The 16,889-nt window shown below is 42.2% G+C and overlaps 2 protein-coding genes across 3 annotated transcripts in view; one reads left to right on the forward strand and one right to left on the reverse strand.

Moving 5' to 3' along the window:
* Positions 1-16,889, forward strand: part of CCDC125 (coiled-coil domain containing 125) — a 27,453-nt gene continuing 10,564 nt past the window's right edge. Inside the window, exons 1-6 of one of the 2 annotated variants that reach the window (XM_045999231.1) lie at positions 1-72; positions 5,929-6,277; positions 9,982-10,043; positions 11,581-11,667; positions 13,439-13,516; positions 14,212-14,297. In XM_045999231.1, coding sequence (XP_045855187.1) covers positions 5,968-6,277; positions 9,982-10,043; positions 11,581-11,667; positions 13,439-13,516; positions 14,212-14,297 — 623 coding nt within the window. In that variant the 5' untranslated portion in view covers positions 1-72; positions 5,929-5,967. The remainder of the gene's footprint in view (positions 73-5,928; positions 6,278-9,981; positions 10,044-11,580; positions 11,668-13,438; positions 13,517-14,211; positions 14,298-16,889) is intronic. The other variant, XM_045999232.1, reaches the window with a different exon arrangement.
* Positions 15,855-16,889, reverse strand: part of CDK7 (cyclin dependent kinase 7) — a 45,573-nt gene continuing 44,538 nt past the window's right edge. Inside the window, exon 12 of the mRNA XM_045999234.1 lies at positions 15,855-16,273. Within this exon, the coding sequence (XP_045855190.1) occupies positions 16,260-16,273 (14 nt within the window). The 3' untranslated portion in view covers positions 15,855-16,259. The remainder of the gene's footprint in view (positions 16,274-16,889) is intronic.

Raw genomic sequence — 16,889 nt, forward strand, 5'->3', positions numbered from 1 at the left:
TTCCGGTCCGGGCGGCGCGCGCTCACGTTGCTGGAGGGCGGCGGCGCGCACAGCGCAAACGCTCGGCGCCAGGTGAGTGCGGTGGTTGGGGTGTGAGGGCGGTGGGGGTCCTGCGCGCGGAGTCGGAGTCCGGGATCCCGTCCCTGCGACGCACGTTGCGGGGGTGCGAGGCCAGGCCCGACTGGTGGGGAAGGATGGGGGGAGGACCCCGGGCCCGGGCTGCGCGGGTTCGTGGAGACTCGGCAGGTTGTGGACAAGCTGGCACACCGGCAGCTTTCCCCCTAAATGCTAGTTTAATGGCGTTTTCTCACGTTGAAAAAATAAGGAATAGATTTGAAAAATTCTGTTTCCGCCGCTTCCCCCTCCTCCTTTTGTTTTTCCCATTAGTCTTAAAACTACGGCGCATTAAATGCAGTGTAGCGTCCTGCAGCAAAAAAAGGACATCAGTAGAAGTGGGAAAATTATCATAAAGTTTGGGGTTTAGTTAATGGCATGAATCAATATCAACTTACAGTTTTGATCATTGTACCCTAAAATTAACAGAGGAGTCACAGCAAAGGGTGTACAGGAAAGCTCTGCACTGTAACGTAATGTAATGTAATGTAAATCTCAAATTATTTTCACAAAAAGTTGAAAAACAAAATGCCAGAGCGGGATGTAGCAAGCCATTGTTCAACAGGGAGGGCCCAGGATAGTTCCTCTTTGCCTGATTGCTGACAGGAATTAGATGTCTGTTTGACCAACCTGTTTGCTAGGGCAGGAGTTGTCAGGCTAGTGGGTGTGGATGGTTCTAGTCCAAGTTTTCTAGGCAGGAGTCTTTTTTCTTTCAGTTCCGTCTATCACGTCTTTGGATACTCTTTGCAGAAGGAGCATGTGCGATAAAAATGTCAGGAAGGACAATTAAAAAGGCCGAGATGCCTGGCTGCCTCAGTCAGAAGAGCTTATGACTCTGCATCTGGGGGTGGTGAGTTTGAGCTCCAGGTGGGGTGTAGAGATTACTTAAAAACTTAAAAAAAAACAAAAAACTTTTTTTAAAATGGCATGCCTGGGTGGTTCAGTCTGCTAAGCATCTGACTGTTGGTTTCTGTTAAGGTCATGATCTCATGGATCATGAGATCCAGCCCTGTATTGGGCTTCACGCTCAGTGGGAGTCTGCTGGAAGATTCTCTCCCCCTGCCCCTCCTCCCACTCATTCGCTCTAAATAAATCTTAAAAAAATAAAAAATACAAAGGTACAATAGAGAGCTAGGAGAAATCACATCCTGGCGGGAGTGGCTGTCATGAACAGAGGGGGACTTAGGGGAGAGAGCCTTCCTGTGGTGAAGAGTGCCAGCAGAGGCTTGAAGGTGACATAGAGGAGGCCTGGGTACAGGTGCAGTCCTTTTTTTTTTAAGGATTTTGACAGAGATCACAAATAGGCAGAGAGGCAGGCAGAGAGAGAGAGAGGGGGAAGTAGGCTCCCCGCTGAGCAGAGAGCCCAATGCAGAGCTTGATCGCAGGACCCTGAGATCATGACCTGAGCCAAAGGCAGAGGCTTAACCCACTGAGCCACCCAGGTGCCCCAGTAGGTGCAGTCCTTCTTAATGGAAGCACAGAGCCTATCCAGGGACCAGTGACAGCTGAAATGGGAAGTAAAAACTAAAGTCTCATTATATGTAACAGGGTGACACTACTTTAATTATATATGCCATGGGAGCCATGGAACATCTTAAGGTAAGAGAAGGTCATCACTAGATCTGTGCTTGGAGCAGCAGTGTATAGGATGGCTTGGAGTAGAACTAGGGTTGGTTTAGCCCAGGAGAGGTAATAAATTCAGCTAGGGCTGCAAAGATACTATACAAAGAAGAATATGGTTTGGGGAGATTTTATGGGCCTGGAGGACTTGGTAACTGAAGGGATCAAGGAAAAGAGAACTATCAAAATTTTGGATCTGGGTGTTATGGAGCTTGAATGATACATATGCAGAAATAGAGGACTTGATGAGATCTAGTGTGGGATGGGAGGGCACTGATTTCTTTTTTGAACGTCTGTCTTTGAATTGGGGCAGGACATCCAGCTGGAAATGTGTATGTAATTGTGTTTACTGGTGGAAGCCAAATGTACCCAGCAGGGACAGAAAGAGGAAAAGGAGCCTGAGCAGGCAGTCATTCCCTGAGGAGCTAAGATCAACGGAGAGCCTGCACAGGAGGGCATGGCAGATGATTTGTGTCACAGTTTCTGCACAGGTGGAAGAGGCTGAGGGGCAAACCTAGATCTTGAATTTAGCAATTAGGAAGTCAGTGATCACTTTCCAGAGAGTTGTTTGAGTGCAGATGGAGGGAGATTGCTCATTGCCTTCTGTTCATCGTATGGCTTTTCCCAAGTGACCAGAACACTGGGCCAGGAGCCAGAGATCTGGCTTCTAGTTCTGGTTCTGCCACTATCTGTGTAATTTTGGGGAAGTCATGTATAGCTTGTACTAGCTCAGAAAAATAAAACTAGAAGAACCCTTTTATTCCTAGCAACACCTAATGTCCGTAGAACTAGTGTTCCGTAGGGCACACTTTGGGAAATGCTGATATAGAACCAGAATTCTGGAGCCTTAAAAAACCAAAAAAATCAGCTTATCCAATCCTATCATTTAACAAAGGAACTGATACTCAAATTCCAAGTCAATGAACATTGATTTCAAATACATCAATGGTACCCCAAATAACCCTATGAAGTAGTTAAGCTTAAACCCATTTTGGAGACTGGAAAGCATGCTCCAAAAAGTTAAAGGACTTGCCCAAGACCACAGAGCAGCAAGTGGTGGAAAATCTGAACTCGGACCTCCTGAGTCAGGGCCTTCTCTACCACATACCCTGCTGCCTCCTTAGTTTTCAACACTGAATTCTTTTAAAACTGCCCGACTGGAACATTAGTATCTTCAAACATTTTCCCTTTCTTAGGCATCTGTTCTTTTTTTAAAAATTATTTTTTTTCAAGATTTTATTTATTTGACAGACAGAGATCACAAGTAGGCAGAGAGGCAGGCAGAGAGAGAGAGGAGGAAGCAGGCTCCCCGCCGAGCAGAGAGCCGGATGCGGGGCTCGATCCCAAGACCCTGGCAGAGGCTTTTAACCCACTGAGCCACCCAGGCACCCCCCCTCTTTTTTTTTTTTTTTAAAGATTTATTAGAGAGAGAGAATGAGAGAGAAAGAGAGCATGAGAGGGAAGAGGGCAGAGGGAGAAGCAGACTCCCTGCCAAGCAGAGAGCCCAATGTGCAACTCGATCCTGGGACTCCAGGATCATGACCTGAGCCAAAAACAGTCGCTTAACCAACTGAGCCACCCAGGCGCCCCAGAAGGCATCTGTTCTAAAAGTCATTTAGTTTAACTGAATTACATATGAATATTAGTATATAAAAAGTTTGAGTACACAGCCAGCAGTTCGCAAAGTTAGATTTTTTAAAACGGTGGAGTGCTGGATTGTGGGAAAGTTCATTTATGTTCACTGTGAACAGCAGAAAGACAGAACCATGATACCTGAATTTATGTGGCACATAAAAAATATTCTTAGCTAATCCCACGATTGCTTACTCTTTCCTCTTGCTACTTTTGTCCTTTGTGTTAACCAATTCCATTTTCTCCACTGCTGGCTGCCTAGTCCTGACCACACCCTCCTTAACAGAGATGTGAGATTGCATTACAAACAGGAATTTGCGATAGAGGTAAAAACTCGGCTTCTTAGGGATTGTCTATCTTGACAAAAACAGACAAACTTACTTATTTTGGAAATAAACTTGTAAAGGAGCCAAGATGATTTTGTAAAAATTTGGGTAAAAGATGACTTATTTTCAGTTCTGTTTGATGTTATAAATGATAGGAACGTGGTTTATTCTGATGTTAATTTCATTCAGGTTCTTCAAATGACAGAAAGCAGTGGCTAAGAGTGCCACAGTGTCTCTGGCATTAGGGATCAGAATTCAGAATCTGGTTCTACCTCTTGTTAACTATGTTACTTAACCACTCTGTGCCTAATTAAGTTCAGTTGTCTAGACTTAAACAATAGCAGTATTGTCTTGCAAAGTGAGGATTAAATAGAAGATCTAAGTAAAACACTTAAGTAGTGCCTAGCACAGAAAATAAACCGCAAGTGCTATTATTACATCACTGTAAAAGAACTGGTGCTGATTTAAAGCATCTAGTTTAATAATTTGCTTAGGTAGGAGGGCACAATTCTCATCTTGTTCCTCAATCCAGTTAAAGGTCCCTTTTATTTATTTATTTTTGCTTAAAAAAACAACTAGGCCACCCAGCACCCTATGTGTGGTTTTAATAGTGGAAGAATAAGAGAAACATCTCACTAAAAAAATGCAAGACTTAGATTTAATTATTTTTTTTTAAGTCCTGGTAAGCAATTATTTAAACAGCGGGATATTTAGAAAGGATGTCAGATGTATTTATTTATTTTTTTAATGAGTCTTGAGAAAAGGAGATGTTTCTAAACAAGTATACCACAATAGCGGTTTTGAAATGCCTGGTGGTGAAAGTCCTTCTCAGCTGTACTCCATGCAAGAGGAACAAGGCTGAGCAGTTAAGGTGCTCTCCAGCCCCTGGGCTAGGTGCCTCCAGTGGTCAGTGGTCTTCCCTCAGGGAGGGCTTAGTGGTGGACACTTTAAGGCTTTTTTTTTTTTTAAAGATTTTATTTATTTATTTGATGGAGAGAGACACAAAGAGATAGGGGACACCAGCAGGGGGAATGGGAGAGGGAGAAGCAGGATTCCCACTGAGCCCAATGAGGGGCTTGATCCCAGGACTCTGGGATCTTGACCTGAGTCGAAGGCAGACACTTAAAGACTGAGCCACCCAGCATTTTTATCTGGAATCTTTCCTCTGGAAAGAAGGGCAGGCACTTAGCTCCACAGTATGCAGAGCCTTGCTGAGGTGACTTTTTCTGCCGGAGAGGAGAGTATTTCAGTGCATTTATTCGTTCCTTCATTCACTTATTTAAGAAGTATTTCTTGAGTACCGATTATGTACCAGATACTGTCTTAGGCGTTGGGAACACAGGGATGAGCCAAACAGACGGAATTTTCTCAAAGAGCTTACTTTCCACTTAGAGCCATCTGGAGCAGGTTTGGGCTTCAGCAGAGGAGAAGTTTCAGGTTGCCCTACCTTTTGAGAGCATCATAGGCAGGGCAGAAGCAACTCCTACTTTCCTAGACCCACCTTTATACTGCCTTCCCCCTTTCAGTGGTGAGATTGGGAAAACGAGTAAAATAGGGAGGGGTAATGTAGAAGGTCCTAACTGCTTCCGGGCAGAAGTAAAGCAGGGAAGTGGGAGGGGAGGAGTTTGCACTTTTAGACCCCATGTGGGTCATGGAGGTGCCACAGAAGAAAAGACGTGGAGGAGGTGAAGAACCAGTGGAGCGACTGCCTGGGGAAGAGCATCCCAGGTGAACCGTGTCTTCATAGAAACAGAAGATGAACCAAGTAGAGCTAGAGGAGAGACTCTAAGAACGCCAAGCCCCTGAAGGGCATGAAGCCCCATGAAGGCCCATGAAGACCACAGAGGCAGGTGGTCTCTATAGTCACTGCAGGTCCCAGTTTTCAGAGACTCCCTGAATTCTGTGTAGCTCTTAGACTTTGTGAAAACCATACCCTTTCGTCTCTTTTCTTGGCAACGGCTGATCTGCTTTATCCTGCTCAGGAGATTATTAGATTTAGTAAAAAGATTTTCCTGCTTCCTTACCATTCCCTGCAATCTTTGAAATAAGAGGTTGGATCTTTTCCTACCTAAGAGGTCCTTAAATGTTAAATGAATAGGATTGCAAGGGCTGTTTGTGTGCTGATGCCTTGCTGAGATAGTCACGCCTGTATAATGGAGAAAGAAACTTTTCTCCCCGCTGAAACCCAACTTTATTATACTGATGGTTTTTAAACTACTCTTTCTCTTAATCACAGATAACCTGCTTTCCTGATGTTGAATACGGCATCAGGCTGATGAGCAGGGTGGTGAGGCCCCCGAGTGAGGCGGAGGTTTGGACCTGGGAAACGGAAGATGATGATATGGCAGAAGGTGACTTAGGATATGGTCTCGGAAGAAGGCCTGGCAGTATTTATGAAGTCCAAGTTTCACACCTATCGACATCGAGAAAAAGATCTGATGGCAAGAACTTTAGCCCGCCCCCATTTCCACGAAAGGGGGAGGAAAGAAGTGGTGCCATTTTCCAGCACTCCAGGCACGAGAGCTTGCAAGATACATACCCAGAGGACTACAGAACTTCACACTACAGACGACAAAGTAGCAGCGGTAAGAGTGCCCAGTGCCCTCTCCTTTCTCCTCTGCTGGGAATTTTATCAGTGCTTTCACTCTTCCAATACCAGACAGTAGGTCACTGTAGTGGATTCTGGAAATTCATCTTTATTCGCCTCTTGGGATTGATGATAGTACAAAAGTAACCCACGTTTCTATTTTCAAGGATTGTACAAATGAAGTAGTTGTTCTGCTTTAATACAGATAAGTCAGTGATAACAGTGATTACCTACCTTGCCTTTGTGTGTGTGTGATTTAGTGAATGCTTCATCCTTTTTTTTTTCCATCCTTTTTTTTTTAAATTCAAGTATTTATGGGGTACCTCTTAGATGCCAGGGTCTGTTCTAGACTCTGGGAACATTAGTGAACAAAACAGTCTCCATGTCATGCAGTTCACATTCTAGTAGAGGAGAGAAAAAATTAGTCTACCAGTCAACAGCTATGTAACTCGAGGCAGTAGAAAGCGCAGGGACAGTGAGTATTTGGAAGGGTTGGCATATGCTCTTTCAGGCAAGGGTCAGGCCTTACCACCCATCTAAGGTGGTGGCTCTTGAGCACCAGAATGAAATGATGTCCAAGCCTGGTACTTATCTGGGGAAGGCATGTTGCAGGCAAAATATATATGTTTCCGGTCATTTTAGGAAAGTCATAAAATCCTCCCCTTAAAAATTAATTTTTTTGAAAGATTTTATTTATTTATTTGACAGAGATCACAAGTAGGCAAGAGGGGCAGGCAGAGAGAGAGGAGGAAGCAGGCTCCCTGCTGAGCAGAGAGCCTGATAATATTTTTTAAAAACAACCTCTACACTCAACATTGGGTAGTGCAACCTGGGGATCAGCAGCTGCCCCACTCCACCGACTGAGCCAGCCAGGTGCCCCTCAAAAGATTAATCTTAATTTATCAGAACAAGGGGTGCCGAGTTGGGCTCTCTGCTTAGCCAGGAGCCTGCTTCCCCCTCTGCCTGCCTCTCTGCCTACTTGTGATCTCTTTCTGTCAAATAAATAAACAAAATCTTTAAAAAAAAATTTATCAGAACAAAAAATAAATTATGCCATATATTAAGGAAAAACTAAAATTCAGGATCTTGTCATGATACAATGTTACAACTCCAGAATGGTTGGGAACCCAAGGGTGACTCCATGCCTGCCTGGTGGCACAGCTTTTGTCTGACTGAACCCTCTGTAATCCATGTAGTAAAACTTCCCCCACCCAAACAGAATGAACATAAAGTAGAACAACATGAGAATAATTTAAGAAACATGGTTTCTAGATTTACAGAAAACAGACTGCAGCTGAGGATCTTAGCCCCCATCTTTCGTAATCCCTCTTGAAATTAGAATGGGATTAATTATATATTTTTCTTTCAATTCCTTATCACGCATAAATGTTGGGTTCTATTTTGCAAGCAAGATGTTGAAAAATCGCACATGATGCTAAGATGCCTTTGTAAGAACATAAGGAAATGACTGGGATATAAACAAGATATAAAAGTATGAGCTCCTGTCTTGTTGGGTTATGGACTTTTATCTCAAGTTAGCCTGATCCTACATAAGGATATTGTATTGGTTTCTTATCACTAATAGGTAATTTCCAAATTATCACAGATCTAATGCCTTAAGAAAACAATAGTTTATTATCTTACAGTTCTGCAGGTCAGAAATCCAAAATAGGTTTTACTGGGCTAAAATCAAGATGTCGGCAGGGCTGCCTTCTGGAGACTCTCAGGGAGAATCCATTCCTGTGCCTTTTCCAGCTTCTAGAGTCCACCTGCATTCCTTGCCCCGTGGCCACCTTCTCCATCTTCAAAGCCAGCAATGGCTGGTAAAGTCTTTCTCATGCTGTTTCACCCTGACACTGACTTTCCTGCCTCCCTCTTTCATTTATAAGGACCTGGTGAGTACAACAGGGTCATTTGGCTAATGCAGGATAATCTCTTAGCCCTTAATTTTTTTTTTTTCTTCAAAGATTTATTTATTTGACAGAGAGAAATCACAAGAGAGGCAGGCAGAGAGAGAGGAAGGGAAGCAGGCTCTCCGCTGAGCAGAGAGCCCGATGTGGGACTCGATCCCAGGACCCCGAGATCATGACCTGAGCCGAAGGCAGCGTCTTAGCCCTTAATTTAATCATACCAACAAAATCCCTTTTGCCCTGTATTCACAGATTCTGGGGATTAAGATGTGGTCATCTTTAGGGCCATTTTTCTGCCTACCACAAGTATTACTACAACAGGACTTGTCACTGCCAACCCAATGTCACTTGTTTCTGCTTAGGGCCTTCTGCCATCAGAGTAAGAACAAGATTTAGTTTTTGCCTCCGATACTGTCACATTGAAAGTTCAGAACAGCAAAGAAGAAATTGTTTTGAGAAGTTTTTAATGTCCCTCAAAATACTCTTTTTAAAAAATCTTTTCTTCCTTTTACTTCTTCTTAATCTTTTTGCTTGTAATTTGCCACTTTCATATTTTTCTATTGCCAGTGAGACCACAATGAAAATGAAGCTCCTGGGAAGCTCAGTTTAATGTCTCAATTGATCATGTTAAGGAGAGAATAACTGAAGTTATGGGAGACTTCTGGTCTTTCTCCTTAGAAAGAAATTAAACAGGTTATTTCTTAGATATTCATATCACTGCATTGATCAGACTTAAGCCAAACACCAAAATTTATTTCATTCATCAACATTCATGGTGTTTTTTTTTTTAAGATTTTATTTGTTTATTTGACAGACAGAGATCACAAGTAGTCAGAGAGGCAGGCAGAGAGAAAGGGGGCAGGGAGCCTGATGTGGGGCTCGTTCCCAGGACCCTGAGATCATGACCTGAGCCGAGGGCAGGGGCTTTATTTAACCCACTGAGCCACCCAGGCACCCCCCAACATTCATGTTTTTAAATACTGTTTGGCATGTAGTAATTAACCAATTCATTAACAACAGTTTTATTAGAGAGTCTCTTTTTATAGAGTATTTTTATTCGAAATATGTATCTTTTCATTTGTGCAGTGTTTAAAGCTACCTTTTTTTTTTTAAGATTTTATTTATTTGACATGGAGAGAGATCGTGAGAGAGAGCACAAGCAGGGGGAGTGGCAGGCAGGGAGAAGGAGAGGGGAGAGGCAGACTCCTCGCTGAGCAGGGACCCTGATGTAGGGCTGGATCCCAGCGCTCCTTAAATTAAGCTACCTATTTTTATCATTATTTGGTTTATTACAATTCTCTCATCTTGACAAAAAATTGTATTTGATATTTTGTAAACAGATGTCCTGTATTAACAAGTTTAAAAAAGTATTTGTTGGGGCGCCTGGGTGGCTCAGCGTGTTAAAGCCTCTGCCTTCTGCTCAGATCATGATCCCAGGGTCCTGGGATTGAGCCCCATGTGTGCTCTCTGCTCAGTGGGGAGCCTGCTTCTCCCTCTCCTTCTGCCTTTCCCTCTGCTTGTGCCTCCCTAAATAAATAAAATCTTTAAAAAGATCTAAAAAGTAGGGGCGCCTGGGTGGCTCAGTGGTTTAAGCCGCTGCCTTCGGCTCAGGTCATGATCTCGGGATCCTGGGATCGAGTCCCGCATCGGGCTCTCTGCTTGGCAGGGAGCCTGCTTCCTTCTCACTCTCTCTGCCTACCTCTCTGCCTACTTGTGATCTCTCTCTCTGTCAAATAAATAAATAAAATCTTTTAAAAAAAAATCTAAAAAGTATGTTTTGTTTTTTTCCTAGTAGATTCTAATTTGGAATTGTCAAATGTAGAATTAAAGCAACGTCTTCAGGCTACTTTAGAGGTAAGTATTCTGGCTAATATAAAAATTCTCATGTGGGGGGGCGCCTGGGTGGCTCAGTGGATTAAGCCGCTGCCTTCGGCTCAGGTCATGATCTCAGGATCCTGGGATCAAGCCCCGCATCGGGCTCTCTGCTCCGCGGGGAGTCTGCTTCCTCCTCTCTCTCTGCCTGCCTCTCTGCCTAATTGTGATCTCTCTCTCTGTCAAATAAATAAATAAAATCTTAAAAAAAAAATTCTCATGTGAACAAAAAACCCACTGATATTTTAAGTAATACTACGAGTGTCTGGAAAACCACGCTGGCTTTCCAGGTATTCTCAGTGAGCCAGGGTGTGAGGCTCCTAACTTTCAACTGGCCTCCTTTCTTATCTTCCTCTTCTCATGAGAAAGCTATTTACATAAACATGCCCTCCAGCTTGCCTCACCCTCCCACCTCCACCCCAGTCTTTCACAACTTCTCTACTCTGCTCCTGGAGAACAGTTACAAACTTACCTCCATCCGTCTTCCCTACTTGTGTGTCGCCTGACAGAAACTGACTTCATTTAACCTCTTGGAAGTCAGACCAGCAGGTTTCCCAGGCGCTGCTGGGGGTAGGAGTATCTCTGTGGGGTCCCTATCTTTTGGGGAACAGGCAGCCCGTGTAATGTATATTTCTTACTCTCCTGGGGAAAGCTACCAAGCTACATAAGGGATTTGTTTTCCAGGGCTGCTGTAGCAAAGCACCACAAACAGATGACTTATAAAACTACAGAGATGTATTCTCTCTCAGTTCTGGAGGCTAGAAATTGAAATCAGGATGTCAGCTGGCCATGTTCCCTCTGGAAGGTCTAGAAGAGAATCCTCCTTTAAAGGATTTAAAGATTAAATCTTGAAATTTAATCTAAGATTAAAGATTCTCTTTAGGAAGAGAATCTCTTCCTAGCTTCTGGAGGTTACCCCTGACAGTCTCCTCCTTCCTTGGTTTATAGCTCTGTCACTCAGTCTTTGCCTCTGTTGTCACATGGCCGTCTCCCCTTTGTGTCTGTGCCCAAGCTTCCCCTGTGTTAGGACAGCAGTCATTGGATTGAGGCCTACTCTGATCCAGTATGACCTCATCGTAATCTGATTATATTGGCTAAGACCCTCTCTCCATATAAGATAACATTCTTAGTACCAGGAGTTAGGATTTGGACATATCTTTACTTGGGAGGGACACAATTCAGCTGATGATAGGTACTATAGCTTGTGGATGATCACATGCTTATTTTAGGTGATCTAAAGATTATTTTCAGATTATTTGCTTTGTGGTCTAGAAGGATAAAAGCAAAAGGTCTGTGCTTTTAGTTACAACAGGTACCTGATGGTGAGAGTTTCAGTCTAAAGCCTGCCTGGGCCGCACAGGAAACCTGGAGGAATTTCTAGCCTCTTTTGTAAGGTCAGAATGCTTAGATTCAAAGTGCTGTGTATCAGAGTGTTGAGCTTATTGTAAACTATCCAAAGGAATCAGTTTGGGAGTTGCATATCTTACAGATACTAGACTAATTTTACTTCTCCCCTTAGGAGGTAGAACTTTTAAAAACGGAACTTGAGGCATCTCAAAGGCAACGTGAAGGTAAAGAGGAAGCACTGAAAATTCTTCAAAGCATGGTAAGAAGTTATTATTTATTAATTATTATTATTAATTTTTAAATAAACATATAATGTTTTTATCCCCAGGGGTACAGGTCTGTGACTTGCCAGGTCTTTATGTCTCACAGCACTCATCATAGCACACACCCTCCCCAATGTCCATATCCCTACTACCCTATCCCGTCCCCACTCCCCCCAGCAACCCCCAGTCTGCCTCTTGAGATTGAGTCTTTGATGGTTTGTCTCCCTCCCAATCCCATCTTCTGTCATTTCCTCTTTTCCCACCCCCCAAACCCCTATGTTGCATCTCCACGTCCTCATATCAGGGAGATCCTATGATAGTTGTCTTTCTCCGATTGACTTATTTCACTAAGCACGATACCCTCTAGTTCCATCCATGTCATCGCAAATGGCAAGATTTCATTTCTTTTGATGGCTGCATAGTATTCCATTGTATATATAGACCACCTCTTCTTTATCCATTCATCTGTTGATGGACATCTAGGTTCTTTCCATAGTTTGGCTATTGTAGACATTGCTGCTGTAAACATTCGGGTGCACGTGCCCCTTTGGAGCACCACTTTTGTATCTTTAGGATATATACCCAGCAGTGAAAAAGTTATTTTTTAATTTTGGTCACTTACACATTCCAACCATAGGTAGTATGGTTTTATCTTTTATTTTTTATTTATTTATTTAAAAGATTTTATTTATTTATTTGACAGACAGAGATCACAAGTAGGCAGAGAGGCAGGCAGAGAGAGAGAGGGAAGCAGGCTCCCTGCCAGGACCCTGGGATCATGACCTGAGTCGAAGGCAGAGGCTTTAACCCGCTGAACCACCTAGGCGCCCCTGGTTTTATCTTTTAAAATAAAAGCATCAGTGCTTAATACAGGGGTTTTTGTTGTTGTTTTTTTGAGGTGGAGATTGTTAAAATGGTTTTATTGAGGTAAAATTTATGTGTTGTGGATTTCACTTGTTTTCAGTATACAGTTTATTTTTGCTGACCTTAGAGTTGTATAACCATTACGACGATCTAATTTTAGAATATTTTCATTATTCCCCAAAAGGAAGTTCTAACCCATTAGCAGTTACTCCCCATTCCCATCCCCTATCCTAGACAACTCATCTCCTTACTGTCTTTTGGATTTGTCTTTTCTATTTCATATAAATGGAATGCTAGAATATGTGTCTGGATTCTTTGAATTAACATGTTTTTGAGGCTCATGCATGGTGTGGCATGTGTCAGTATTTTCTTTCTTTTTATTGCCTAATATTCTATTGTATGGATAAGCCATATTTGTTTATCCATTCATCATTTGATGGGCACACACAGTTTCCTCTTTTGGGCTCTTAAGAATAATACTGCTTGGGGCACCTGGGTGGCTCAGTCATTAAGCGTCTGCCTTCAGCTCAGGTCATGATCTAGGGGTTTGGGATTGAGCCCCACATCGGGCTCCCTACTCTGCAGGAAGTCTGCTTCTCCCTCTCCCACCTCCCCTGCTTGTGCTGCCTCTCTCACTGTGTCTCTCTCTGTCGAATGAATGAATGAATAACACTGCTTTATTTGTTCATGTACCAGTCTTTGTGTGGAAAGTTCATTTATTCCCAGATGCTTCAGGAGAGTCAAACAAAGATCTTTTGACATGTGAACTATCAAATTCTCCATAAAAGGTGGTCTCTATGGAAATTCTGTGGGGTTCTATTGCCTAAAAAATGCGAACCTTACTCTCTATGTAGGAGTAGTGAGAAACTTAATTTGTACTGATATGATTCTTATTCTTCTTAGGCAATATTTGGCAAAGCCACAAGTCACACCCAAATAATGCTTCAAAAAACTATGGAACAAAAGAGATCCTTGGAGAAGGTATTTGCCACTTTTCGTAGAGACTTGTTTAGTCCACTGAGCTTTCAAATAGAATTTCCTTTAAAAATCACTGTTATCGATGGCTGTGTCATTTGTGCTTACCCTCTTTTAGTTGTGCTTCTGTTTTATACAGTCCCTTCCCTTTTGGGGCTTACAGTCCAAAACATATTGTTACACAGGCAAAGAATTAAGATTTATTTCCTTATTTTAAGGTAGTGCCAAGTTGACACTTCCGATTTTTCTTCTTTTTTTTTCTTTCTCTGCTTGCCTGGCAGAGCCTGCCTCTTTCTGACCATCTCATGGTCACTAAAACAATAATCAGGAATCATCTTGGAAGGTCTTGTTCCTATGTCTGTTGTAGTCTCCCTTGATGGCAGTGTCCTGGGCTCAGACTCCAAAGCATGTGTTTTGCTTGTGGGTCTGTATGGGTTGGGAGTGGGGGCAATGAGGAATGCAGGTTCTGAGCCACAAAATTTGAAGCTATTTCTTATAGGAAGGTTTGGCAAAGTTTTTCTTGAGTGCTAAAAAGGCATGTTATAAGTGTTTACAAAAGTCACAGACTCTTTTTGAATAATTAGTTTCTCTTTAACCTATTCCTTTTAAGTAATGAATGATTTATTTCAGCTATTCAACAATGTCCTGAAGTGATTTACTTGTAGTAATTTTACATGAAAAGTGCTATTTTCTTTCTATAGGAAATAAATGCTTTGCAGTGGGAAATACAATTTGATCAGAATAGATTTAAAAATATAGAGGAATCATGGACCCAAAAATATGACAGGTTTGTATATTCTTATTCTGTAGTTTTTCTTTGGAAATCTTCAAAGTGTATATAATTTATATATTTGTTATTTTTAATATTTATTAATTTGAGTAATCTCTACTCCCAACATGGGGCTTGAACTCGTGACCCCGAGATCAGGAGTCACATGCTCTTCTACTCTGTCTCTTTCTTTGTAGTTAAATATATATAGAGCCATTTAAATCTGAGCCTTTAAGAGTAAGTTGCATAAAAGGCCTCATGACTAAATATTTCACTCTGTTTATAAAAAGGGACTTTTATAACCATAACAAAATTATCAAAATTAAGATATCAACATAATACTCTTTTTTAATTTGATTTGCTAATCATGCTAGTAAACATCTGACTCTTAGTTTTGGCTCAGGTCATGATCTCAGGGTCATGAGATTTAGCCCTGTGTCCAGCTCCGTGCTCAGTGCAGAGTCTGCTTAAGACTCTCTCTCCCAAGGGCGCCTGGGTGGCTCAGTGGGTTGAGCCTCTGCCTTCAGCTCAGGTCATGATCTCGGGGTCCTGAGATCAGGCCCCATATCGGGCTGTCTGCTCAGCAGGGAGCCTGCTTCCTCCTCTCTCTCTGCCTGCCTCTCTGCCTACTTGTGATCTCTCTCTGTCAAATAAATAAATAAAATCTTAAAAAAAAAAAAAAAAGACTCTCTCTCCTTTGGGGTGCCTGGGTGGCTCAGTAACTTAAGCTTCTGCCTTTGGTTCAGGTCATGATCCCAGTGTCCTGGGGTCAAGCCCTGTGTTGGGCTCCCTACTCAATGCAGAGTCTACTTCTACCTTTCCCTCTGCTGCTCCCCCTGATTGTACATTCTCTCTGTCAAATAAATAAATAGAACCTTAAAAAAAAAAAAAAAAGACTGTCCCTCAAGAAAAAAGGGGAGATACGGGGGATACCTGGGTGGCACAGTTGGTTGACTGTGATACAGTCATGACCATTTGGCTCAGGTCATAATCTCAGGATTATGAGACTGAGCCCTGTATCAGGCTCTGCACTCCATGGGGAGTCTATTTGAGATTCTCTCTCTCCCTCTCCTTCTGCCCCTGGGTGTGCATGTGCTTTTGCTTGGTCTCTAAATCAATCAATCAGTCTTAAACAAATTCCAGCTTTGGTCAATGGGAGCCCCTTCAAGCTGGCTTCTGTGGCTTTCTGACACCTCCCTATTATTGTTTTGAGCATTTTCTTGCTTTCTGGTACAAGATACTTTAAGCCATTATGCTTAAAATATTAAGCATTTCTTCAGGGATCCCTGGTTCCTTTAAATGGGGAATCGTGTTTAGAAATGAAGATCTTAGTGCTAGGTGTGTTCATTGCTATTAGAAATAGATGTTTACCCACTGTACCATCAGGCGCTCCCAAATTTGGAAAATTTTAAGCAACAAAAGAAATTATGATAGTAATGGCTATTAACCAGTTGAGTAAGGCAAGAATTCACGAATCCATTTTGGCATAAACAAATAGGGGAGAAAAAAGCTCTTTTTTTTTTTTTTTTTAAGAAAAAAGCTCTTTATTATAGTAAAATGCCAGCAAATAAATGTAGAAGGAATAACAGAATTAGCAAATTACCATTTGGCAACCATCATAGTAATAATGACTGCATCAGGCAGAATAATCTGTGGGTGTAAAAACTAGTGGGTGAAAATCTCAGAGCATCTCCCCACAAGAGTTTATTAATCACAAGGGGAAAAAATAGTGACTTTACCGTGGAGAGTGAGGGCACATACCCCACAGTCAACACACTGCGTTCAAAACGTGTTTAGTTTCTTGGGGCGCCTGGGTGGTGCAGTCAATTCAGCATCCAACTCTTGGTTTTAGCTCAGGTCATGATCTCAGGGTGGTGAGATTGAACCCTGCATTGGGCTCCATGCTCAGTAGGGAGTCAGCTTGAGTTTCTCTCCTCCTCTCCTGCTCCATCCCACCGCTGTGCTTGCTTATGTTCTTTCTCAAGTACATAAATCTTTGAAAAAAATTAAAACTTGTTTACTTTTTTCTCTTTAGTATGGTTATACTGTTCATTTTAGTTCATTTGTTTCTATTTTTATTCTTGGGTTTTTTCCCACTATCCTTGTGGATTTACTTATTCAGCTTGTTTATTTTTGACTTTGTAAAACACTGACATGCTTCCCAAAGTCAGAACTATTCTGACGTATAGTCAGAAATGTCATTCTCCCCTCATGCCTACCCCATTCCCCAGCCTCCTGGCATCCTTCCTTTCTTCACCATCTGTAGATAACCAGTCTCACTATTTTCTGATTTATCCTTTCTGTGTTTCCTTTTGCAGAAATGGGCATATATGTCTGTTCTCTTATTTCTCCTTTCTTACATCAAAGAATAGTTGACTGTAGTCTTTTGAACTGTTTTTTTCTGTTTAACAATATATCTTGGAAACTACCCCATTGTGTGGATGGGCCATAGTGTACTCAACCATTCTCCTAGACAGGCACTTTGTTCCCAGTATTTTGCAGTTATAAACTATGTACCTCTTTATGCAAGTTTCTGAAGGTGGCCTAAACTTATACATGGCGTTTAAGATGATTAAAAGTTTAGTAAGGAGAATGAATATTCAGAAGGAT

The sequence above is a fragment of the Meles meles genome, chromosome 3, assembly GCF_922984935.1.
Source record: "Meles meles chromosome 3, mMelMel3.1 paternal haplotype, whole genome shotgun sequence".
Classification (NCBI taxonomy): domain Eukaryota; kingdom Metazoa; phylum Chordata; class Mammalia; order Carnivora; family Mustelidae; genus Meles; species Meles meles.